Raw genomic sequence first — 27,256 nt, 5'->3', positions numbered from 1 at the left:
ATCACATTTTAACAAAGCATTCAACATCTCTAATGGTAATTTATCACGTTTTACGTGACCCGTAAGATGAAACGTGAAACTTTATATTACTTTTTTGAATGAAACGTTTCATTTTTGTGATGAAACTCTGCTGATCACTAAAGCATCAACAAGTCACACAGTGGCGGCTTAACCCTTTACAGATTCTTGAAGGATACTGGGAGGTCAGTGAAAATGACCTATTTTTGCATTCTGAAATGGACTCGTCAAAACTTTTACTGCTCACCTAACCCCGCCATCCTTTCTTACCATTCAGTTCTCTATATTGTATTGTAAAAAACAACAGCGAACTTCATCGTGAAGCTTGAGTGTAGCTTTTTAAATCCAATTTATGGGGCGTCTACGCTTGTCCTTCCCGTTCCCGCCCCTGACGAGAGGATAAGGATCATCCTTCCCTGCCCTTTCACAATAACCTTTTATGTACCCATACCCCGAGATTCGGCCGTTTTGGCTGTTTGCTTGTAAAGTCGTCTGCGGCCGTTATGGCTGGTAAAGAATTAAGCGGTGTACCCGGGAGGCATCTTAGGCTTCAGTGTTTGATACGATTTTTTTTTTTTAATTTCCACAATAGCGTAAACTAACCTATGACATCATATGACTTTTGAGCCATACTTTGACAACGAATGTTTGAGAAACCCGAGCGAACTGACAGGACCTGATGCCGTAATACTGTACCCGAAAACAAGAATATACTCTGTCATAAGGGGCAAACGGCAGATTCAAGGCAAAGGAAAAATTCAGTTTCTTACTTGTCCGTCTCTGAAGCACCAGAGAGAAACGCCATTGAAATAAATTTCTGAATGAAAATCGCATCGTTATATTCCCCTTTAGAGGAAAAGTATAACTTGTAATGGCTCACCAATGAGAGCTGTAATGTGGATCAAGTTATCCGGTATAGTTAAGAACGATAAAATAATCCTGGACCACACAAAATGCAGGCTCGATTCCTTAAAACGGGATGAATTCACGGTCATGGACATTTTTTTCAATAAAAAAAAATGCTGTACGGGGGATTACTAAAAAAAAAAAATCAGGTATATCCCAGAGTCACCTAGGCAAAAGCCCTGTCAGCCTCTTGCCAGGGTCGTATTTACGGGCGGCACATGACGCTTTGCACCCGGGTGGCACGTAAGCTTGAGCCGCCCCTGACATTACAAGCAAATAAATGAAGTTGAATCCAGAAAATGGAAACATGTATGAATATTTCCAATTTACAATCACTTACCTTTGGCGTGGACTTCTGTAACGAAACAAAACAGAATAATTACAGATTAGATCTGTGCACACAAAACACACACAAAAAACATATATCAACAGGGTGACCAAAAATTTACAGGCACATGAAAAATGAATAAAATAAAAGAACAGGAAGAGCAGTAGAAATGCACAGTTGTGTGTTGCACATTCTGGTGTCTTGTTCGTCAAAGTGACTTACTACATTTTGCCATCTGGTGCGCACAAAATTTAGCCAATTCAATGGATTTTTAGAACCAAGATATTTCACAGTTTTTCAGAATCTGTGGCTTTCTTTCTTTCAAACCGAGCACAGCTCAGGGTCTATCGGCATCTATGGGCAATTTACTACTACCTAGTGAGTTGTGCCGGAAGTGTAAGTTTGTATACCTAACAGTCTGAGTGCGTATCTAGTGTTATGTGTGATTTTCTTTAGTGCTGCTATCTATATTTCAGAAGTAATGATTGGATATTTATACCATTTGTGGGCTGTCTGTGGCGAGACTTTTTAGCGAGGAGATCAGCACGCATTTGCACCTCGAAGTTGGAACCACGGAAAAAGCTGCTTCAGCCGACCACCACTGTGGTGCCGGTGTAGTTCGAACCGGAGACCTCGAGATGAGAGTCCACCACCACAGCGGCCCTATGTTCGATTGGCATACATTTTCACCGATACTCGTGTATTAGCTTGTGAATTAAACTTTTATTCAGTTACCGATTAAAATACAATGTAAATGACACTTACCATTCCAGCAAATGGCGACGGCAACTGTGCACAAGAGCAACACCTTCATTGACGGCATCTTCGAGATCTTGACAGATCAATGTCGATCTGCAGTGTTGCGCTCCGGTGTTTATATACCCATTTCCCGACCAGACATCTGGAGGGAGAGCCAACAGTTCCAAAAGAGTATTTTTAAAATACCAAACTAATTTGCTAAAAAACCAAACAAAGAAAAAGATCCGCGAATCCAAAGATGGAATCGCCTCTTGAAAAAATTTAACTCAATTAAAATTGAAGATTTTCTCTCGTCAAAACGCAGGAAAATGTTCTCGAAGGACGATTGTCTCATTATAATGATCATTCACGTGTGTCATCACCTGTGTTTTCTCTTCAACGCTTGCAGAGATTCATCACCGATTACCTAATTAAGAGACGAAACTCTGATAATATTATATTTAATTTTAGTCCAAGGGAAAATTCTTATCAAATGAGGAAGTTTGTCAAAAATTTTTTATTCATTATCGTGTGCCCAAAAAGTTTACCCACCTTGTGTCAAAAAGCCGTCGAAATGTACTTTTTCGTAGCGAAATCTCTCTTCTAATCTGTCATGTGTTCAAGTGATAAAATAGTAGTTATGCTAATTAATAAACAGAAATTTTTCAAATTAATTAATTAATAATTGATTCCTAATTATAATTTTTTTGTAAAATAATCATGCACTAAAATTGTTATTGATATGTAACGGTAAAAAAAACCGTAAAAAACCTGGATTTTACCAAGGAGAATTGTTGAAAGCCGAAATACGCTTTAAAAAATTCCCGTTTTCAATGAATCTATCCACCATCATGAGTTAGTGACGATTATTAATTAATAATTGTAGTTATATAATGATTATAATTAGTTAATAATTAACTGATGAATCCAACCCACCATATGAACTTATTCGTTCATAACACAGTAATTGAAATTATCATTAATTAATAATAATGCTGTCAGCAGCTAAGTCAAGGTTCATTTGTACTCAAGACCGATAGTTAGTGTCCAGACATCCCCGGAGAGGTGAGATGTCGCGAAGCGCGCCCACCTGCGCATCAGCACGAGTATAGAGAGTCGTCACGACATGATAAAAGTTATACTTAAACACTTATAACTTCAATTAATTCATCAACGTCATTCATTAGTTAATTTGAAATTATTATAAAAAATTGTCATTACTAATTAATTTATAAGCGTCACGAACTGATAAGTTCGGGGATTTTACTGTTCGAAGTAATTTTATTAAATATAATTAGTTAATAATAATAACTATCAATTAATTAATTAGCATCAGGAACTAATTATAGATCGTGGTGAGTTTTTTTTAGTTCATTTGTAAATTATTAGTAAATAGTTGTAATTTCTCCAATTTATGAATATGACATTAATAATCTGTCGCGGGGCTTCTCGTCGAACCCCCGTCACCAGATTCGTCCTGTCGAAATTGCATGCGAATCCCAAGCCTCTTCAAATTCCTACCCTTCCTAACAATATCATGATGGTTAATCGGCTCATTAAAAAGGGATCATTCAAGTATTACTTCAGCATCGAGGGGAGGGGTTTCGGATTTGCTGACTTTTGATGACAAGGGGGGTGTTTGAAGGTTGCTTACGTCATCAACCACCCCTTTTTGAAGATATAAAATACTCTAAGCTGCTGCGGTGGTTAAATCAATACGGCGCTTACGTCGTTGAGCCCAGAAGTACAGGGTGTTCCATAAATCCGTTAATCGTTTGAAAATTCATAAAAAGAAAATTGAAGGAATTTGTATTTGAATGCGATTTCTCTCCTCTAAAATTGTTATTCTCACCAACGTCGATTTTTTTTCCGTGCATTTAAAAAAAAATTAGTTCAAATTTTCGTCGATAGAGGTAGCTGCATGAAAATCAAATCACCGGACATCATGATTCCCGTGAAATGATGTGTATGTTCTATATATAGGTGTGGGCAAAAAAGTCCGTTAAAGCTTTAAAAATTCATAAAAGCCGGAAAAATAACCGACATAAAAAAACGGTTTGCAGGGTTAGCATCGCTAGGTCACGGGAATTTTTTTAAGACAGGGAAAGAAAATAACTTAAAAAACAGCTGATAGGTGGCGCTAACGTACACTTATCAAAGAAAATATACGCAAATAACGAACAGAATGCCTCCAAATCGTTTATTACAGCAGTATGTGTTCCACATCACCACCACCGCAGGGAATAGCACATTACGAGTCACAAATCCAGCAACAGCAGAGTGCAGCAATTTCACATACACGATTTACGACGGTCCCAGGCACGCCACTGGTTGTGAATCCCCGTTGATTTCTATGAATTAAAATAATATACAGCGGCTTTGGTCCTCCCCCACGTATTTTCATAATTAATTCAATCCAAACAGCAACTAATAAAATATTAATGGAGCCAATTTTCATGTGTATTCATATGATTACATCCGTTATACAGTGGCGTATACACGCGTGTCTGTGCTCTTTGTCATTTCTTTTTCTTTCGTTACGAAATACGTCATCACACCTATTGAATAATACTTTTTTACGCATTTTTTTCCTATGGCCGCCACTGCCGTAAGGTGTTCAAGGACCGACCGAACTCTCAATGGAGTAATCGCTGACGTTGTTGTTTCAGCTGTTGTGTGACATTACTACGGACGTCCGTGACTTTGACTCACTGTGACACATGGAGGACGAGGATGTCGAAGGCATTAATCCTCCATGATTTTCGCCAAAAACTTCATTGGTTAAAGTATGGATTTTGTATAGCTTTATGACTTCAAAAAATAAATAGTTTTGAGAGAGAGGTGTGATGGTCAACGTAAAAGTGTTTATAGTAATATTATTACTTAAGTTACAGTATATACAGGGGTGTCCCATAAATTCGTAAACAGTTAAAAAAATCCATAAAAATCTAAGGAGTTGGTACATTTGAATGCGGTGAGGTTTTCTCTCACGGAGAGGAATTTTTTTTTTTGTTGGTGGGGGGGGGGGGGAGTTCAGATTTTTTTGTTGATAGAGGGCACTGCAGGAAAGCAAATCAATGAAAATATACAAATCAGAGTCCTATAAAATGCAGGGTCAACGGTTAACAGTTCATTTCTGAATTGTCCTGTCACTGGCGCTTCATAAGGTTTTTCATTGTGATGTTGCCATTAGCGGATAAAGGACTACTGATGAAATTGTTGTGCCTCAGCCACGGATCACCGGCTGAACCTTTTTCATCGTTTCGGACGCAGAATAGATTGAAGAAAGGTCGAGAATTCTGTGATCTGCTTTCGTACAGCGTCCTCTATAGATTAAAATTTGAACTACATATTTCATTCTGTATCAAAAACAAAATTCCTCTCTTCGTGAGAATAACTTTTACGCAAACCGCATTCAAATATATCAATTCCTTTAAAAAAATTCATTAATTTTTAATCTATTTACGAATTTATGGGACACCCTTTATGTTGATACATGAAATGAAATCAGTGTACCATATTATAAATAACACATCTAACTTTGTTACTCGGGCTTATACCAAACCGAACCTCCGAATAAAACAAACTAAATTTATGATCCCCACCCCCAAGAATTTTCTCTTATTAGATCGGATGTAGTCATGGAGGTATTGTGAATGTAATGAGCCGAATTGTCAGTCCCTTGAAGTTTTTTACAACGGGGTTAGACCGTCCTACTGCAAAAATAAAAATTCGCGTAATAACGATGACAACAACTACTAATACAGTCACCATGGAAACTGATGTAAACTAATGTCTTTTTAAAAAAGTCTATTTCTTTATTTACATCTCCATTCTGTGTTTTGACACGAAGCGGTCGGAGATTATTACTTTCGATCGTGAATAACCTATAGGAGGGAGGAGATGCCGCTGTTCATAAAAGACAAACACGTCCGTTGGTCCGAAACAACGTCCAAGGTCCAGATCTCAGTTCAGGTGCCCTGCCGAGAGGTGAAAAACATATCCTTGCTGACTTGTGACAGCTACCTTCGGGTGAGCCTTTCTTTCTTCCGACATCGCAACTGTGTTAACACAATGTATGTATTTCGTATGTATATATTTCACTGCATACGCATGCGTGTAGCGGTTGTTTTTTCGTGAATTTCGCGGGAATTCAGTCATTCAGTAAAATTGTTGTAAGAACCTATACCTATATACCTATATATACCTGCGTAGTATAGTACTATCTCATGTAGAAGCGATACAAACTCGCCACCGCAATCTACTAAATGCGTACACTACAATCTCGACTATCCGGCTTGCGACTATTCGACCTAGTCTCTTGGCACCTTGACGTCGCCAAATCATCGGAGCTATCGCCAAACTTCACTAAGTTTGTTGTCAATTTGGCCATATTTATAAAGGAATGCGTTAGTTTTTATTTTTACATAACACAGGACTATTTACGGGCGAAAAGTTACATAATGAATGCATAAATAAGAACTATTTACATAATTTTCCGTACCAATATTTATATCCTTGGACTTCTTTTTTCTGTATTACATTTTTAAAACGTACCGTACAGCAATTAACACAGATTTACATTATGCATACATTTAGGTATTAAGTACATTACATTTGTGTACGAAGTATTGACCTGTACCAAGAGGGCCACCAAAAATGAATAAGAGCAGTTTTTGGTATTAAAGTGGTGTTTTTTTTTATGATATGGGGGGGGGGAATGGGTAGCAAGAGAAAATTTATAGAACTCCGGCCTATCTGGTTTTTGTGTTATCCGGCCCACCCTTCCACCATATTAGGCCGGATAGTCCGGATTCTACTGTACTTTTACGTAACCCGCGCATAGGCGGAGACAGACTTGGAAGTCTGGGGGGCACGATGATGATGTCAATTCATATATACATATATACATTACATCAGTCGACTCCACCTTTGACGCTGGGGCGAGTGGGGGGGGGGGCAACTCCGCCCATGGACTCGCGATCAAGTGACAGATTGCAAAATGCGTAAAAGTACTCAACCCGACAACAATGTGTAATATGATGCTTGCCAAAAATATTTGTATTTGTAAAGCTTGTAATTTTAATGATGAAAAACGTATGTATGAATAATACTTTTAGTTCCGAATTTTCCATGACCGATATTGCAGGTGAGCTCCCCTCCTTACATATGGGAATGTGTGCTACGCGACGAAGTCGACAGTGAGAACAGCGTGGCCAGGATAGAGCCGGAGTTAGTATCCTTCGTCTTGCTGAAGAAAGAACAGAAATTATGGGGATCGTTGAAGCACGAAAAATCAGGTATCAGTGATGTAGGCTACTTAATATTGTCATTCCTCACTTCCGATTGGGAAAGGTAGAGGGTAATACCGTTGCCAATGTTTAAAATGTATTTATGCATGGGTTCCCTTGTGCCGTAATAGTAGGGATATCAGATTCCGAAACTTATGAATGAAAGACGCATTCATATGCACCCTCGATGATGTCTTCACTACAGATGACGCTACTGTTCTAACAAAGAATAGTGATTGCTTTTTCCCCCTCCCAAAAACAACCACTTTTTTCCCCTCATTTTTTCTCATTTTTCCCCTGCTTTTTAATGTAGGTATTTTTCAAGAAATCGTACATTCACGGGTGTTTTTCCATCCCTTTTGTTTATTTCTGAATACACGAAAAACGGGTACATTAAAGGACTCCATGGCAAATAAGATCTGGTGCTGTGATTTTGAAAGTATGAAAATTGGTAGGTTGGTATTTTCAGCCAGGTGTAAGGTGCCCCGGAATATCAGTTTTTCCAGGTGCCGTGGCGTTGTTAACATGGTTCTCACAAGGGTGGAAGTGGAACTGACAACGCGCTCCAGCCCGGGGCTGATTCTTATAATTTATCTTTTTTTCCCCCACACAGAGGCCAATGAAAAATTTGGCGTGGGGCACGACAAAGATCTCAGCTGTAGAATGTGGGGGTGGGACGTGAGTGTGGTGCAGTGATAAGATGCTCGGCTTCCGCGATGAAGGTTACCATCACGGTCCACGGGTTCGAATGCGGGCGAAGAACATTAGAAGCGAGTTCTTTACATACCGAGCCGACGAATTGGCACATATTGGAATATGTGTGTGTGTGTGAGTGTGTACGCGTAGTGAGCCTCCCGTGAAGTTTGTTTCTGTGTAATGGTTGTTATGTGTAGTTCTGCCATCTGCCATCAAATTTTCCAACTATGCATGAAGTGTAATGATTGATTAGTATACCGTTGTAGGCCTGTTGCTCTCAGCGGCAAGACTTTTTAACTGGGAGATTGGCTCACAGAATGTGAAGCTACGGCTGTTGAGACGGCATTGGATAGTCCTCCGTCCCAGTACACTTTCTTTCTTTCTTTCAAAGCGAGCACAACTCAGGTCTATCACCATCTATGGGCAATTTACTACCTAGTGAGTTGTGCTGGAAGTGTAACTGTGTGTGTATATAACAGTCTGAGTGTAGTATGTAGTGTTGTATTTGATTTTTCAGTGCTGCCATCTGTAATTCAGAAGTGAAGTGAGTGATGTGTTATGATTGAATTACTTTTGTACTGTTTGTAGGTCTGTTGCTCTCTGTGACGAGACTTTCTGAAGGGGGAGATCGGCTCGCATCCGCGCCTTGAAGTTGGGAACCACAGAAAACCACCCAGTACACTGCAACAGTCCCAGTGCACTGCATTATCTGTTGCTAAAGCAACCAATGGTTTATCAGCACAATTTATGTTGTAGTTTTCTTCGCCCAGAGCTGTTTTCGGACTGTAGCATCTGTTCTGGTTGGAGGCACTTTGAGCGATTGGAGGACGTTTTCGCCGAATTTCGAGGGTGGTTGGTCAAAGCGTGTAAATACTATGTGCAGGAAAACACATATAAACACACACTGGTGAGGATGATATTTGTTTAGCAGTTCCTCCCCCCCCCCACTCCCGAAAAAAATAAAAGATAATAATTCTGGAAAACCTCTGAGAATGAGGACGAAAGGGAACACTCGGAATGGCATAAAAAATGAGGGCGTCTGGTAACCCTACTTAATAGCCGTGTAACCAAGAGTTGACGTACCTATCATTTGTCTGGTCACTAACCCCGATGTTTATGATACGTAGAGTACATTCGGGTAATATGAAACACCAGTTTTAATGTACGGATTATTGCAATTTGAAACATGGTAGAAACCTGAAACCTGTGTTTCTATAAAATTTGGTTTCTCTCTCTCTCGTCTTTGCATTGGCAAGTGTATCGTATTTAAAAATAAATATTATAACTATGAAAAAACCGCATTTACACAACAACAAAAAATAATTTTCGTAAATGATTTCCGAAATTCGGACATTGGCCGGGTTAATATTTAACGGAATTGGCCGATTTCGGGCTTTGGCAGTAACATATATAAAACTAGCTGATACCCGCGGCTTCGCTCGCGTGGATTTGGTAATCGGAAAATTACATTGCGATGACCCCCCCCCCCTCCCCCCGCATATAATATTTGAACTCCTCATGAACCCCTTGGGAATGAAATTTTCATAAATCCCATATTAGTGGGTATACCTACATCACAAAATATAATACTGACCAAATTTCATATTGAAAGCTTCAGCGGTTTCGGCTCTGCCATGATTCACTAGTAAAATGACATATGCCCTGTCACCCTATGCACCCTGTACATAACCACATGTCTTGCTGACTGACTGATTCATCATCCTCGAGCCAAAACCACTGAAATTGTAAATATGAAATGTGGGCAGTAGTTTTATTTCATGACGTGAAAAAGCTCACTAACAAAGGGTTTTTCGAAATTCGATCCCCCTAAGGTGGTCATAAGAGGATTCAGCACCGATCCGAAATCACTGGAGCTACAAATATGAAATTTGATCAGCATTTCTGTTTTGTAATGTAGAGTCTCACTAAGAAGTGATTTTTTCCAAATTTATCCTCGGAGGGGGTTCAAAGGTTATATGGAGTAATTATCACTTAGCCGAAATCACTGAGGCTGTAAATATGAAATTCAGTCAGCAGTGTTTTATTTTGTGATCTAAAAACTCACTAAGGAGGGACTTTTCAAATTCCAACTTCTAATGGGGTCATAAGGCGGTTCAAAGGTTGATTGAGAAAAGGCAATATTAACCATGGATAAACCGTGTCACCCGCATTTAATGCGGTCCCCCCCCCCCACTTTCCTCCGTTTTTCGAACTCAAATATCTCAGCGAATATTGCAGTTAAAATCTGGAATTTTTTTAGTTGGCATCAGGAGAGACAAGGCAACAACTTTCTAACTGGGTTTCGGGGCACACGGGGACGATAGAAAAAGTTAATGTTTTTTTCTAATTTTGATAACTATACAACCCCTAGCAACATGAATGACATATCTGAGTTGATGACACGTTGTTTTGATATTTTTTCTAATTGGAAGTATGGCTCTAGAATCAATTGTTCGCCAGTAAAATGCCGTTACCTATGCACCCTGTTTATCTGCGACGTCCTTTAGATAATGATAGTTGTAATGATGCATTCAATCTTTCCGAAGGTGACAAGACGTTCTGCAGGGAGCAATGTCAAAGAGCATTGGATGAAACGGAAAAGGCTCTAAGGCACGAGGCTGACGTCAAATCGTCCGAAAAAGTCCAATCGACCAGGAAAGCGGTTCGCGAACAGATGAAGGTATTGACTATTGCCTTCCTTTAATCGTCTTAGAGCTCATAAAATAGTAAATTTGTCATTTTCAGTCTGTTGCTCGTGAGTGCCGATATGATCACTAAAGTATATATATGGCAGTGCTGGCGTACACTGTAGGTGCGTTTCCTTCTATGATGGTACAAACACGGTACTCGAAATTCTAAAAGAGGTTTAAGACTCTTGTTATAGTTAGTGAATTAATTTCTGTAACTGTTGATTGACAACAATCTCTCGGCATTTGAAATGCTTCTATCAACACATTAACATCATTCAAAGCGCAGATAGGGCCTCAAAATTTGTTCGTTTTCCCCGAATTCCTCCTAACATCGATAAAGTTCATTTACTTTGAGTGCGTGTGTGTGACTTCTAATTCCCATTTCTCCATTCCTGTCAACTCCCCCAAGTCCATTAAAACATCCCTATTCCATTTCTTAAACATTAAGTGTGGTTATCTACTCTATAATATAAAATCACAAACTCGAAAAAGTCCTGTTGCTAAGCAACCGAGTGACGGAAGTGGGTGAAGTTTTTGAGTGACGGAAATCTGTTACGTTTTTGTGTTACGGAAGTCGGTTACGATTTTGGGTCGAGTTTTCATTTAACACCTGAGGACATCAGGAACCGCTTGACCTGTAGGGATCAAGTTAGGTGCATGAACCGAGAGGCTCCCATATCCTACAGCAGGGCCCTTAGACTGGAATTTAGATTTCGAGCCCCCAAACCAGCTTTTCAGGGCCCCTCTATGGTTAATTTATAGTGTGAAAAATCAAAAAGTGATAAGAATCGTTCTGGTCCTGTCAGCCCTGCCCTTGTGGGGGTGGGGGGGGGGGTCATGCCGAGATGTATGAATATGTATAATATACATATAACAACAGTGCTCCCAACACACAGGGTCGGGGTACCCGTGGGGGATTGTACGTATACCTTCATGGGAAAGTTAAAAGTTTTCATTTCCAGGGGCCCTTGATGGATCTCATTGTTTTCTTGCTGCTTTAACGTTGAAAAATTTGCAATAGTGGAAGCACAAGATATATCCAGTCTGGGGGCTCCAAAAAATTTGCGAATGCGGTCACGGGTAGTTGCGTGGGTGGTCCTGGATTTTATTCGTTGGTAAAACGAATACAAATGAAAATGTTTCATGGCCCTCGCAGCGGAATATGAATGACAAGCTTCCAAGTCGCCAAGTCGGGGGCCCCATGTTTACAGGTTTCATTTTGGGGGCCCTGGATGAATCTCATTCTTTTCTGTTGTAGAATTTGCAACAGCGGAAGCCCGAGATAAAGCCAGTCTGGGGCCCCACCAAAATTATGCGAATTGGTGTCCCGGGTAATTGGTTGGTGGCCTTGGATTTCATTCGTTGGTAAAACGAATACAAATGAAAATTTTTCATGGCACTCGATGGGGGGGGGGGGGGTATGACCGACAAGCTTCCAAGTCGGGGGCCCCATGTTTACAGGTTTCATTTTGGGGCTCTGGATGAATCTGATTCTTTTTGTTTTTTAACATTATACAATTTGCAACAGCGGAAGACCGAGATAAATACAGTCTGGATTCCCCACTAAAAATCTGCGTATTGTGTTCCCGCTACTGGATGTGGGGCCCTGGATTTTATTCGTTGCAAAATTCAAAAAAAATGAAAAATTTTCTCCCCTTACAGGGGTGTGTCCGACAAGCTTCCAGGTCAGTGCTCCATGGGAATGTTGATAGGTTCTAATTCGGGGCCCCTGGATGTATCTCATTGATTTTTGTTGTTTAACATTGTAAAATTTGCAACACATCGGTAGCCCGAGATATATCCAGTGTGGGCCCCACTAAAATTCAGCGAATTGAATCTGGGGCTCCAGTTTCTGGGGGTGCTTGATGAATCTCATTGGTTTTTTGTTGCTTCATTATTATTTTTATTAAAATTCGCTTCTTCACTAAGCTGGTGCTTTCACACGTCTCTTTCCATAGCACGCTGATGAAGTGGGACGAAATAAACAAGATATGTTGTGAAGAGAAGTGGGGGGGGGGGGGTTGGCTGCCAAAGGCGGAAGGGGGGCAGAGCCCCCCTAGTATATGTATAAACATAAGACTGACCATCTAGTTGGGAATTCATAACTCGGAAGAGACCAAGTGGCCATGGTAAGAATAGAATTCTAGAGCAAGGCTATTCAATCTTCAGGGGAGTGCCGGCCATTTCATTCCACGTGACTCCGAGGGCATTTTGGCTATGGATTGAACATACTATACTATACTATTTGTATACTATACTATTTGTATACTATAAATATTGCACATGCAATACGTTGTTTCAAAATTTAGATAACTCTGATGACAAGTTACTGATAATTTTTCTCGATTGTTTCTATGGGTCAGATCGATAATTTGGAAAGAGAAAGGATAGAAGATTGTAAGATGAAAGAGAAAGAGAAGATGAATCGAGAAATAGAAGAAATGATTGCGGAAAATTCGGTGAAAAAGCAAAAAGAAGGGAAAATGGGAAAAGAATCGATTCCGTGAGTTATTATAAAAATTTTACTGATTAATTGAATTGAAATGATTCACTTCGAAGTAAATATATGCATATTATGATACACTTTCCATCTCTTCTCGTCAAGAGTAATGAAATTGGGGAGCGCCCAACAACGAATTAATCTGCTTTCCTTAGATTTGTGAATATTGTCGACAGTTTCACAGTTCGATAATAGCAATATGACGACAATCAGTTTCGAATTGCGAGGTACCACTGTACGTACACTGTATCTACTAATCCCAGATAGAATACGTTTCGGATTGTGTATTAACTCACTAGCGGCAATTAGAAATCCCTAAACCTCCCTTCAAAATGTCATATCTATTTTAATGTGTGTGAAGTAGGCATTCTTCCGATTTTTAGCTGGTGCAAATTAAGGGGTATATGGAAAAGTTTTAAATTGAGAAATCAACTTTACAAAATATGTGGTGTGTGGGCTTGTCAGCGGTAAAGTAAAAGTATTTTATGAACACGAGATATCTCGTCAATGACGCCTAAAGGATTACCTTGATTACGATGCATTTTTTTATGAATAAGTAAAAAAAAAAAAGCTCAACTTTTCACGTGAGCATAAAAATAACTTCACATTGTTTGTGTGTAGTGTCATACTTTTTATTATTATAATAAAATCATTGGTAATTTTTAAAGAGATCTTTACAAGAATGTACCTGCACCAAGAAGCCGAGGAAGCATTACGGTCAACTTCAGTCCAAGGGTTTTCCCAACTGCTGCCAGAGAATCGAAAGAACAAGAAGAGACCGAGGTAATCGTATTTTCCACCATTTCGTGCAGTTTTCCATTCATTAAACCCTGCATTGAGGAGAAATGGCGGGAATCTCTTCCAATGGGTTGAGCTTGAGAACAGAAAGCGGCACAAGCTTACGGTTGGAGTTTGTTATAATCCACCGAATAAGGATCCGAACCATAGGCACTCGAACCTGGGGCCTGAGGTCATTTGCCCCCCCCCCCCCCGAAAATTCATTAACATACAATGTAGTACACCATTCCGTCCCCTGCATACTGGACGAATAGTGATTTTCAGTCCCGCTGATCCGAACTACATCTCCAAAATCCATGAGGAAATTTCCTACATGTGTAAGAATAAGGGGGTTGTCATATTAGAGGATTTCAATTAACCTGGTATCAACAGGAAGAACCTATTGGCTAGAGATCAATACGAGAAAGGCTTTCTTAAGTTGGTGTTCGATAAATTTTCGGCATCGGCAGGTATCAGAAGCAACTAGGGAAACTTCTATTTTGGATTTAGTTCTCAATAGTTGGGCAATTTGCCTGTTGTGGCCTTTGTAATCTTACATAACAATATATTGGTTGTTAATGAATTGTCATTCTTCCTTTGAAGTGGTTGGCGAAGCAAACATCTTTAAGGGTGAAGATCGAAGCTGATTTATCTGATCTTCCTCCTGAGCAGCGTAATCCAATCTGGCTCAAGAAAAAGGCAAAGTAAGTTCCATTATAATTATATTCCTCTGCATCTCCATGTAGGGATTTTACCGGGATTTTGCATGCCCATATTTCACTTCCCACTGTAATTATATAGGTAGATCTTAGAATTTTACTTCATTCATCTCGATGGCTTTTACCAGTTTCAATTCGAAAAGCTGCTACTTCGCACGCACCCCGTATTCTATGTCGGTAAGCTTGCATTTTTCAATAACGATCACAAAAAACTAACTTCCTTAGACAAATCTTTCATTTCTTGGAGGCGCATCATGGGAGCGCACCTAAGGCCGTAACTACACAGGGCAATATGGGCATTTTCTCAGGGTCCTGAGCTTAAGATACGTACGTTAAGTAGATGTAGAAAGGTTCACATTAGGGACTCGGATGCTGCTGTCAGTAAACCATCTTCTCATCCTTGCAGAGCGAAGATCTAAAAAACTTGACGTTCTTTTTTGTGCTCTTTTTCCAGGAAATTTTGTCAAAACGAAGACTACCAGTCGGCAGTTAGTGCGTATGACCTGGCTTTGAAGATGTGCCCATCATCATACGAGTAAAGTGCTCACTTGTTTATTTCAACTAATCAAACGTCTGTGTAACTGCTTATGCTTGAGAAAGTTTCACTTATTATCGTAAAATCATGTCACCCCCCCCCCCCACATCCTGGAGCAGGGCCCCTTAGGCTGGGATCTTCGGTGGGCCCAAGTCAGACTTTTTACGGGCCCTTCCATGATGAATTTATAGCACGGAAAAAAACAAAAAAAATATGGCCCAGGGCTGGAGCCCTGTCAGCCCCACCCTTGCCGGGGGCCTTGAGTAAAATATTTCCTTTCCACAGAAATATATTCATATGTATTTTAGAAAAATTTTAAGTCGCTTAGTGAGAATAACAGATAGTGAAGGGAAGCGTATCATACGTACAGAACAGAACAGACCGAGCACGCAACTAGAGACTCTGTCGCTTACGCGATATAATCTAATTATATCGGAGGGCGTGGTCGTGCCGGAGAAAATACTGAGTTACAAGGAGAAATAAAAAAGTAATAATTGAGGTCTATATCCATCGCCCTCAGCCAGCGATATTACCCACTTTGGGGAAACACTGATATACAGTTACAAAGAAAACATGCGTGAGGTCAGACATACAGCGAAGAGGATCATGTGTGTTTTTAATGTGTCAGTACGTCATGTAGATTTTTCATTCAATGAATCGATTTTCTTGCGCTGAATTTGCGTTTTTTTTATCACTCAATACAGTACAGGGTGCCCCATAAATTCGTTAATAGTTAAAAAATTCATAAAAATTGAAGGAATTTGAATATTTTTGAATGCGGTTTGCGAAAAAGTTATTCTCGCGAAGCCGGATTTAGTTCAATATTTTGTCGATAGAGGACACTGCGTGAAAGCAAATTACGAGAAATATATAAATCAGAGGCAGTTGTGATGCAGGATGTAATTTTAACAGCTTATTCCTGAATTTTCTTCTTACTGGCACTTGCATAAGTGTGATGTTGACACAAAGCACTGTTGGTGAAGTTGTTTTACCTCAGCTTACCAATCGCCGACTGAAGCTTTATGAATGTTCGAGACAGGGCCGGATGAACCGTTAAGCAAAATAAACAAGTGCTTAGAGCATCAGTACCAAAGGGGCACCACAAAAAGATAGCAAATGGTTTTTTTTTGTAATTTTTTTTTCAACATCGATCATCCGATAGAAGATCCTAAAAATTTAAGAACACTTGACTGTATAGTTGAAGATCATTATCACAAAGGATGGCACAAAAGATGAGACACTAATGGTATTGCAATTTCATAAAGTACGTCCAGAGCTGTCTTAACATTATCATACGCCCACATACAAAGCGATTTTTCTGAGAGAGGCACTACTACCTATATAGCTAAAACTTCCTACCTATGTACTTGCATATTTACTCTTGAAAATCGGAACCAGATCTAATTGTCACTTGATACCCTGGTGCCAGAAGTGCCCAGATGGGCCCATGCAGTAAACCAAGTTCTACAGAATAAAGACATGATTTTTGTGGGTCATTAGTGGATCAAGTGTGTAGTGTGATCTATAAAAGTAAAAGAAATGCTACCAGGTGTAAATTAAAAACTTGAGAATGTATCTAAAAGAAAAAATACCCAATGTAAAGGTGATTCATCAGAAGTAAGATACCTACTGCCAGGGCCGCAACTGGATACTTGGTTAGCCGGGGCAACCACTCATTTAGGCATCCCCCTCGTAACGCTGAAGGATAGGTTGAATAGTGAAATTTGCGCCCCCCCCCCGGGGCACCAAACCCTCCTGCTTTCCCCCCCCCCCCGACTAGTTGCAGCCGTGCCTATTGGTAATATTATGGTGGCCATTCTAACATTCAATGGTTTCTCCTTGGAGTGTTGCTACAGCCTTTATCTCATCAACCGTCCGTTATAATATATGGTGGTATATGGTTCTAATTTTAAGTCTCAAAATGTGACCAGAAATCATCCTGTAGGAGTTTTAAAGATGAAAATACGCAAAATAAAAAATGAAATTTTATATACGATCCCCCCCCCCCCAACTTACAATTAGACAGTTGTTACTCTTTCTCTTCTGAGCCCAACAAACAAATTACATGTTTTTAACTGCATTGTTCTCTGAGATATTTAAATTCAAAAAATCGGAGACAGGTCCGGGCTTAGGAGAATTTCACGGCCCAATGCAAAAACATTTTGCGACTCCCTCTAAAAAATTGTATGTAGTTGCTCCCAGACTTACAGACTTTTCGAGTTACGAACATAAATCTTGAAGGAGAAATTTTTTTTCAGAATAAACGAATTTTTTATTACACACACACACTCATTTTTTTTTTATTACTTCAGGAACGCGTTGATAATTAATCAAACACGATCCATTGAGAGAAAATGGCATTTAAATTAATTTTGCAAAATTCATAAATTATTAATAATAATTAGCGCGTGGTCCACCTGCTGACACTTCAGCGTGGCTCGAATCCTATTGAACAGACATCAGTTTTTTGTCATACTTTTGAAACGCTTCATCATCTCTTTATCAAATATACGTTGCAATTCGATGACTGATCATTTTTAGAATTTTTTTATTGCTATTTTTGTGTTAATAATGTAAATTAATTGAAGTAAAGATCCAGTCAATTACTGGAATTCCATGACCCCCCACAAGAGTAGGGCTGACAGGCAGGATCATCGTAATAGCAGCATAGCCTCCCCACCCCCCCCCCCCCACCCCGAGCCAAGGGATTTTTTGGAGGCCCTACATGGAAAATTCTCGAAAAATTCAACTACGTCTCGTTTTTCTGAGGCACCTCTTCTCTTGAGGCTCTTCGGGCACGGCCCGGGGTAGGGGAAGCATGCGTTAAGACGGCACTGCCTAAGGTTCGCATCAGGCGTCCTCCTTTTTTCAGTTTTGAATCTGGTAACCGTATCTGAAGACCACATAATCCGTATTTTCACTTATTTGTTCGATCATCCATATTGTCCGAATGTTTTTGTGGAAAGAAATAATCATTTTTTTTTCTACATAAGATCGATTATTGCAAATGTACGAATTATGTTACTAAAATTTTCGTCTCATAAAAAACTGTATTTGCTAAAAAATCACGTGACTCGGTGAAAACAAACACAATCTCTCGTTATTTTCTTATGGCATTCACAGGAATTTAAAACAATAAATGAAAGAAATAATTTCAGCATCAATGAGATAATTCCAGAATTAATGAAAGAAAATATTCTAGAATTAATGAAATTAATGAAATAAAATATTCTAGAATTAATGAAATTAATGAAATAAAATATTCTAGAATTAATGAAATTAATGAAATTAAATATTCTAGAATTAATGAAATAAAATATTCTAGAATTGATGAAATAAAATATTCTAGAATTAATGAAAGAGATAATAAAATTAATGAAAGATAATTCCAGAATGAAGAAAAAGAGATGATTCTAAAATTAATGAAAGAAACAATTCCACAATTAATGAGATATAATTTCAGAATCAATGAGATATAATTTCAGAATCAATGAGATATAATTTCAGAATCAATGAGATATAATTTCAGAATCAATGAGATATAATTTCAGAATCAATGAGATATAATTTCAGAATCAATGAAAGAAATAATTCCAGCATTAATGAAAGAAACAAATACAGAATTGATGAAAGAAATAATTCCAGGAGTAATGAAAGAAATAATAATTAATAAAGTAAATAATTCCAGAGTTAATGAAAGAAAATTCAAAAAATAATAAAGGAAATTTTCAGAATTAATAAAGGAAAATTCAAGAATTGAAGAAAGAAATGTTTCTCCAGTATTAATGAAATAAATAATTTGATATTTTTTTCACCTTTAGAAGAGTTCTCTATCCTTTAATAATCTTTAAAACCCAATATTTAGAAACCGAACTGTACATTTCTACGGGCAATTTCCGCCCCGCCCTTTCCCGCCTGTTTTCACCGAGTCAAGTGATTTCCTTGCATTTGATGTCGCTGCAGTCGCGGCGGCTGGATGCTCCCTCCAGTAATATAAGCTCGATGCAAGCCTCAGAATCTGTCGTCTGCTTCTTTCCAGGTCACTTGATTTGGACGTCTCCTTGTGTCCTGAAAAAATTACTGCTTCCAGTTCTGTTTGTGAGCTTGGCTTGTAGGGACCCAAACAAATCGACTTCTCATCTGTCGTCTGCTCATTAAGAGGATATTTGTTTTGGACGTCTCCTTATGCTCAAATAAAATAACCGAACTTTCAGTTTGAATTTCCAGTTCAGTTTATGACCTTTGTTTATAAGGAACTGAGCGGAATGAAGAATATAGTTTTTTTTACTTTAAACTTCATCATCACCACATCAGTCACTTTTAAATTTGAGACTAGATGGCAGCACATTACTATAAAGTGGAGTGTGGAAAAATTCACTTTTTTCGATCTTACCTGTCGTCTGCTTGTCTGGAGGTTCTTTGTTTTGGATGTCTCCTTGGGTCTTGAAAAAATAACTGAACTGGAGGTTTGATCTTTCAGGTTAGTTTATAAGCTTTTATGAGGGGCAAAGCTGAATGAAGAATTTAGTTTTTTGTACCTGAGCTTCGCCATCACCATATAAGGCAAATTCTGATTTTGAAAGTACATAGCAACGCCAAAATTATTTTTAAAAATGAATGTCTTAAAGTATTCTTTACAGTATTAAATTAATTTTAATTCCCCTTAAAATTGTGAATTCGCGGCAAATGCTGCATTAGGCAAAAAAAAAAACTGCTATTTGCGGACGGAGTAACGTTTCGAGTCACCCGGTATACACGGGCTCATTACTTCCTAGATACAATATCTATAGGATGTACTAGCCTAGCGGGAAGACTAGATGCATTTATCGCACACACGTCCTGCAGCAGGGGTCGCTAGGCTGGGATCTTTGTTGGGGGCCTTAGAGGCCAGATTTTTTGACTGGTCCCTCGATAAAGAATTTATAGTATGAAAAAGAAACAAAAATTACAAGAAACTAGGCTGAAGCCTTTCAGCCCCCACAGAGGCCGTTGCAACCTGTGCAGCCACACTGGGAACCTCTCTAGGAAAGTGTGCCAAATCCGAGTTAGTAGGTAAAAAAAAATTTTGTTGAGCTGAAAACCGTCATCGGGGGCACCAAAAATAGATCCCGCACTGGCAGAGATTCCTTTCTCTTTTCTGCCCCTACCCATTTGTACATCAAGGCCACCTTAAGACCATCGTAGACCCGGGGCCACAACTGGAGGTTTGGTCAGTTGTGTCAGGCAAGCATTTTGGCACCCTCTTGTAATGTTGAAGCAGAGTTGGAAACAATTCAGAAAAGAAACCATAATCGGTGTTCTAACTAGGGACAGTTCATTAGCCGTGCGGTCGCACGGTGATTTTGACCAGGGCACCGCCAGATGCGGATCCAGGTCGATGTGTCAATTGTGTAAGTTCGTTGGATCGTCCCGTATTTTACGGGACAGGAAAATTTCCCAATATTATTCGGTTCTTACCTATCGCCCCCACCCCTGGATCCGTTCCTGAGCAAAGGCAGACATCTTCAGCTGCTGCGAATGGAGCAGAGGTGAATATATTCAGCTGCAAATGGAGCAGAGGGGAATATATTCAGCTGCGAATGGAGAATAGGTGAATATATTCAGCCGCGAATGGAGCAGAGGCAAGAATTCAGCTCCGAATGGAGTGGAGGTACAGAATGGAGTCTTCGGCGTTTTAGATTTGATTGTTGACACATGCGGGGCTGTGCATAAAAGTGAAGAATTAATTCGTGTTGTATTTAACTTTTGTTGCAGGCGTTTGTATTGAGGCGTGTGCATGTTGTTCCCACTATTTTCTACGTCAACTTTTCTACTAAACACCTACTACTCACGTGATTTGCGCTATGGATCAGCGGCTAAAAACTAGATCTGTGCGGAAGCGAAACACCAAAATGAAATACCGTGCACCTGTAAACGTGAAAACGTATTTTGAATCTTCCAAAAGTGATTCTGCCAAAGCTACCGAGACCTCCTACTACAATAGCTATCGTATTGCGAATGGAGCAGAGGTGAATATATTCAGCTGCGAATGGAGCAGAGGTGAATATATTCAGCTGCGAATGGAGAAGAGGTGAATATATTCAGCTGCGAATGGAGAAGAGGTGAATATATTCAGCCGCGAATGGAGCAGAGGCAAGAATTCAGCTCCGAATGGAGTGGAGGTACAGAATGGAGTCTTCGGCGTTTTAGAGGAAAAAACCTCACCATTGGTGAAAATATGCTGTCAGATGCATGTTTGAAGAGGGAAGTGCTCTTATAATGAGTTCAATATCTCTGTCAAATAATGTAATGTCTCGAAGAATACAGGACATGTCAGACGATGTTGAGAGCACAATCATAAGTCATGTCAAAGGTGTGAATTTTTTTCCATCCTAGTCGACGAAAGTACCGACGTTGCGCAATATTCTGTGATACTTATAATTGCTAAGTACTTAAAAGAGAATTCGAAGTAAATCTTTTTATTTGTCATCCATTGAAGGGGGTCGTACGACTGTTAAAGACTTATTTGAAGCAATTAATGATTATTTCCTTGAAAAAAGAATTTAATTGTTAAAACGCATTGAGCTCACAACAGATGAAGGAAAATCCCCGGAAGGTTGCTACTCAGGCCGTCGTGGCAGAAGTCGCTCACAAAATGAAATGGACTCGCTACTATATTCACAGACAGATCCCTGCATCGAAACCGTTGTCACCAAATTTGCAAAACGTTCTTGATGAAGCGGTCAAGGTTGTCAATTTTATATCAAGGTGAATCCTACCAACTACAGGTTGTTTAAATTGTTATGTGAAGACATGAACATCCTTCACAACGCTTTGCTTTTGCACACTGAAGTTAGGTGGTTGTCCCGAGGTTAAGTCCTGACGTTGCTGTTCGAACTTCGGCAAGAAGTAGCCTTTTTTTTTGGGAAGTGTTTGAAACACTTCACGATTTCTTGTCACAAGCTGAGCTAAATTTAACAGTCGGCCACTTGGAAGGATTAAAATCCTCGTTTGAAAAATATTTTTCAGTGCCGGAAATGGGTGATCGGTGAATATCTAATCTTTTCAAAGAAGAGTATTTTGAACCGGCTTCATTGTTGATTCCAAAAAAAAGAGAAATTGCTAGAGCTCGCATCACATACCACTCTGAAGATCCTCTCCAATGACGGAATGGTGAACCTAGTCAGTTTTTGTTTCCAAGTCTTTGTGTTAATTTGTTCGCTTACTTGAAAAATAAAAAAAGCTATATATATATATATATATACAAATAAATACAAATAGAACGCCACAACAGGCAAATTGCCCAACGAGGGGGCTGACTTAAGAACATCATGGATCCCCGAGCCATTTTTTTGGAGGCCCTACCTACTACTGCTACACTCGCCCCCCCCCGAACCCCCAACGAATCGGTACATGCGGGAATGTGCGTGTACGTGCAGCGGAAACCTGACGTGAAGTTTTTTTTGTTTCTCTGTAATGCTTGTTATGTGTAGTGCTGCCATCTGCCACCAGTTTTTCTAACTATGAGTGAAGTGTTATGATTGAATGATTTATCGTTGTAGGACTGTTCCTCTCTGTGGCGAGACTTTTTAACGGGGAGATCGGCTCGCATTTGCGCCTTGAAGTTGGGAACCACAGAAAACCAACTTCAGCCGACCACCACCGTGGGGTTTGAACCCGGATCCTCGCATCGCGAGTCCGTCACTATAACCACTCGACCACCACAGCTGTCCCCCCACGGGGACTCGAACCCCGGTCTCTCGCTTGCTGGACGAATGCTCTACCATCTAAGCTATGGAAGCAGATATATATATATATAATGAATTTATTTAATTTAATTCAACATGTACCTTTTCTTTTGAAGTTTTTCGAAAACTGTAATGGGTGAAAAAGATTGGAGGAGGGGGGGAGGAGTCTGGAGGATTTGGGGGGGGGGGGGTACGCGGACTGAAAAAGGTTGGGAACCACTGATCTAGAGATATCCATGCTACAGTCTACTATGGAACATCAATAGTGGAAGCATCGCCGAATGAATCTACAAACATTCACCTTAATATAGCCCAGGTACTCTTTAACGGCAGAAAGAAAGGCGAGACTTTTTTCTGGGATAAAGAATACGACCACCTGCATAACATACACTCTTTTTTTCTTTAGAAATAAATTACTGCCATACCTAATAACGCTAAAAATAATATTGTTGGGGCTTTAAACTAAAAGCCTCTTTTCACAATCAATGATGGTTTAACGGGAAAAAAAAATTAAATTTTAATAAAAATGTTCAAAAAATCTGCCGAGAAAGAAGGTGGTTTCTTTTGAAAAAATTGTGGGCCTCTGAAATTTTGCGACCGCACCTTTCGCACCCCCCCATAAGTCTGGTCCTGATCGGAGACAAGTTGGGAAAGAACAGCATAAATGAGGGAAAGAGACGTTGTCCCTTAGTTTACGATGTTCCTTCCCAACTTTTTTTTCAGACTTTTGAATTTCCAACAGCTTTCTAATTTCGGTTTTTAGGACAGGGTGTCCATGTGAAATCAATTTTTTTTATTTTGTGACACACTGTATTTTCCATCTCAAAACTGAAACAGAGTGGTTTCTGGACACGTTTTTAGCATTTTTCAAATTGGAACCATACCTCTACGACAAATATTTGATGAGATCAAGGGCGAATTAATAGAGGCCACACCCTATATAGTAAATCCATGGTCTATCTAAAAAATGAAAAAAAAAGTTCGAAAACGTGCATTTTGGCAATTCAAAAAAAAAATGTTAAAATTGACATGCACATGTCTCTATCTTGCATAATTTCAAAAATTAATCTTTTAATAAATTTTTCAGAAGAATTTCCAATCAAGAAAAGTACAGAGATCAAGCCGAATATTTGGGGGATGGGGGAAACAAATAAAATTTGAAATTGTAATTTCAAAGCCAGAATTAAAACACTGAAAGGAAAATTTAAGATGCTTTGAGTTCAGAAGCAAATAATGTGGAAAAAAAACCCTTTTTGATTGAGGGTCCCTTTTTTTTTTCTTAATTAAAGTATGTAAAAATATATGATGGCTCATCTCTACTAAGTGCAGACACAAATGTGGTAAGTAGCATTCGTTTCAAAGATGTTATCAAAGACTCTGAGCTAGAAAACTTAAGAGAAAGCTTTTAGATAAATAAAGTGAGTGCTCAGAAATATATCCAGATCATATATCCAACCTTAGACACAGTCACGGATCCACAGCGATGAGGCAGGAGGGGTGGCTAATTGTGTAAGATTGCAGGATTGTCCTGTATTTTACGGGACAGGCCAAGTTTTACCATATTATCCAGATTTTGGTAGGGGTGACTACTCCCCACCCTACTTCTGGATCCACTGCTGGTCTTAGATTAGTTACTTCTGAAATAAAAAGTTTCATTTAATGTTTATTTTCCACTGATTGTTTATTTTCAACATTGCGTAAAATATACGTATAAGGGGGAGGGGGGGCACCAAAATCCTTTAAGTGCTTAGGGCCTTCAAACATCTTAATCCGGCCGTGGTTCGAGACACAGAAGAGATTGAACAAAGGTTCAGGTGCAATAACTCTCGTCTCGCTTTCGTGCAGCGTCCTCTATATCAACAAAAAGAAAAAAGATGTTTTTTTATACTTAAAAAATCCCCTTTCTTGAAAATAGCTTTTTTTCCACAAACCTCATTCAAATACACCAATTCCTTCATTTTTATTATGTACTTTTAAACTATTGAAAAATTTATGGGACTCCCTGTACATATTTAAGTTTTATACAATTTATAACAAAAATTTATGACACTCGATTGGTGCACTAATACAATGATTTTCATTCCGCAGCATGTACTTGGATCGAGCACTCTGTCACTTAAAGCTCCGCAATCTTCATAAAGCTATGGAAGATTCATCCAAGGTAATACATATTTCATTCGCAACTACACAATCAAGGTGTATGATAAATTTCTCAATTTTAATCCCATTCGGCGGCGAAATACTCAGTAAATAAGTTCATGGGATTCTCACTAGGAGCCCGAAATTTTATATATTTTTATTTATTATTTTGCTTTTTATGCATCCATTTTTTAAAAGTTTATTGAAAGTGCGACCTTGAATTCTAGGCAATAGAACTTCTGGAAGCTCTTAACCCTAAAGACACCGAAAGTCGTGCGAAATCCCACATATGTAGAGGAAAGGCGCTGTCTGGTCTCGAGCTTCACGCCGAGGGTAAGTGTCATTCAAGGGTTTTCTAGCACACACAATCCGTTCACTTGAAAAATCTGTTACTTGAAAACATCATCCCCAATTGCTTGATTGTGGTCAGATTCATAAGCAATATCCAAAAGCGTATTTACAGGACGGCTAGTTTGAGGAATGGGAAGGGCGGCGAAAAATTCGTAGCCACAATCGGTAAAATCGAGAATCCCCTTCTCCTTGGGTCAGTGAGTGACCAAAACGTTGTGTAAGCTCATGAGTGATTAACCCATTTGTGTACAGCTTAGCAAGAAAACGTATGTGTTGCACATTTTTTTCGGGAAGAAATACTCGTAGCCACAAATAGGTTAAGGTTAAAGAGGTTAAGGCCTGAAGAGGAACCTGGAGCATGTGCAAGAATGAGAATCACCAAAAGTGTGACCTAGAGAACAGTGGATCATGTGTCAATGACTGATAGAGATTTTGTGAGCATTGGAGTAATGAAAAGAGTAACTTTGAGAGCAAGGAATAGGCTCTTAGTAAGAGGTAAATGTGTAAGCATGTGTGTGGAGAGAGAGGAACCAAAAGACTACCAAGAAGGTGTCCAAGCACGAGAGTGGAAAAAAAAAAGACTTAGGCCGGAATTACACTATAAAAGTTTCATAAAAGTTCATTTATAAAACTTGAAAAATGCAACCAATAAGGTGATCGATTGCATTTGCTAGAATGTTATTGATGCTCTTATTGGTTGAACTTTTCAACTTTTATGAAACTTTTATAGGGTAATACCGGACCGGCCTTAGAGTCAGAAGTGTATTTATAGGGGTTTAGTGATCATAGGCTATATCCCAGGAAAGATCGTAGCGAGAGGCGGGTCACTTTTGGGTCTGGTTTCCCCCCCCCCCGAAATGTGAGAAAACAACTGAAAAAAAGGGGGAAAAGTTCGCCAAATGTATTTTTCTACCACTTTGGTTCTCCCCCCGCCCGAACGAAATTTCTGGCTACGCGATTGAGCCCAGGGCAGCAAATTGTGGCTAAAAAATTAGATTACAATGGACGAAGGGCGGCATAACCATAAACCCTCCTCAGACAATGCCAGATAAATAGAAGGTGGGCAAAAAGTCCATAGAAACTTTAAAAATTAAAAAAAAACCGGAAAAACAACCGAAATAAAAAACGGTTTGCAGGGTTAGCATCGCTAAGGTCGGGAATTTTTTTAAGAAAGGAAAAAAAAATAACTCAAGAAAACAGCCGATAGGTGACGCTGACGTACACAAGTCAAAAAAAAGATACGCAAATAACGAAAAGAATGCCTCCAAATCGTTTATTACAGCAGTATGTGTTCCACATGAGTAACACATCGCAGGCGAGTCACAAGTCCAGCAACGGCATAGTGCAGCAGGTACACATACACGGTTTACAACGGTGAACTGATTGTGGATTAGGAGCGCAAGTTCTTATAACCGTCTCATTTGCATATTTCCACCGAAGTCGCTCGTACCAGCGCCACTTATCGGTTGTTTTTAGTGTTTTTTCCCCTGTCAAAAAAATTCCCGTGACCTAGCGATGCTAACCATGCAAAACCGTTTTTTATTTCGGTTATTTCTCCGGTTTTTATTAATTCTGAAAGTTTCTACGGAGTTTTTGCCCACCCTGTATAAAGATATAATAAATATTTCTTAATAGATATGATTTTGTTTCAATCACTGAATACATCCCATCATGGAAATTTGTATCTCTTCCTCTCTAATAGGGCTCATTGAACTGGAAGCGGGATTGAAGCTCGATTCGACAAATGAAAGCTTGAAACTAGAAATCCACAAACTTAGAGAGATTGTAGAGAACGGCGAAGAATAAATGTATATCCCCGTGTTCTTAACCTTAAACACGGT

The 27,256-nt window shown here is 39.3% G+C and overlaps 1 protein-coding gene, 1 long non-coding RNA gene and 1 other non-coding gene across 4 annotated transcripts; 1 reads left to right on the top strand and 2 right to left on the bottom strand.

Annotated features, from left to right (window-relative positions):
• Window positions 1-1,252: 1,252 nt before the first annotated feature.
• Window positions 1,253-19,031, bottom strand: LOC149081379 (uncharacterized). Its single transcript, XR_016193447.1, has 3 exons — window positions 19,014-19,031; window positions 2,018-2,153; window positions 1,253-1,279 (listed from the first exon to the last, which is right to left on the bottom strand). It is a non-coding gene; the product is annotated as an uncharacterized LOC149081379 (long non-coding RNA).
• On the top strand, window positions 5,696-27,256 carry LOC149081377 (dynein axonemal assembly factor 4-like). Of its 2 annotated transcripts, XM_089238196.1 has the most exons (10): window positions 5,696-6,022; window positions 7,140-7,290; window positions 10,524-10,657; window positions 13,031-13,170; window positions 13,836-13,950; window positions 14,548-14,648; window positions 15,118-15,198; window positions 25,014-25,086; window positions 25,292-25,397; window positions 27,118-27,256. In XM_089238196.1, exons 1-10 carry the CDS (start codon window positions 5,894-5,896, stop codon window positions 27,219-27,221), a joined length of 1,134 nt encoding a protein of 377 aa, XP_089094322.1. In that variant the 5' UTR covers window positions 5,696-5,893; the 3' UTR covers window positions 27,222-27,256. The 2 variants fall into 2 exon arrangements, with proteins under 2 accessions (XP_089094322.1, XP_089094324.1); XM_089238198.1 differs by lacking the exon at window positions 15,118-15,198 and having other exon boundaries at window positions 5,840-6,022.
• TRNAA-AGC (transfer RNA alanine (anticodon AGC)) lies at window positions 22,906-22,979 on the bottom strand. Its single transcript has one exon. It is a non-coding gene; the product is annotated as a tRNA-Ala (tRNA).

Source organism: Pholcus phalangioides, unplaced genomic scaffold (assembly GCF_987345545.1).
Source record: "Pholcus phalangioides strain wild (caught in Gottingen) unplaced genomic scaffold, Ppha-v1.0 ptg000010l_1, whole genome shotgun sequence".
NCBI classification, from domain to species: Eukaryota; Metazoa; Arthropoda; class Arachnida; order Araneae; family Pholcidae; genus Pholcus; species Pholcus phalangioides.
This window is presented reverse-complemented; position numbering and strand designations above follow the sequence as displayed.

What these genes read in the sequence shown, in the direction of transcription:
- LOC149081377 (XM_089238196.1), top strand. Translation starts at nt 5,894, where the DNA reads ATGCCGCTGTTCATAAAAGACAAACACGTCCGTTGGTCCGAAACAACG. An exon ending in CTTGTGACAGCTACCTTCGG is followed by an intron (nt 6,023 to 7,139) that starts GTGAGCCTTTCT and finishes CCGATATTGCAG; the next exon opens with GTGAGCTCCCCTCCTTACAT. An exon ending in ATGTGCCCATCATCATACGA is followed by an intron (nt 15,199 to 25,013) that starts GTAAAGTGCTCA and finishes TTCATTCCGCAG; the next exon opens with CATGTACTTGGATCGAGCAC.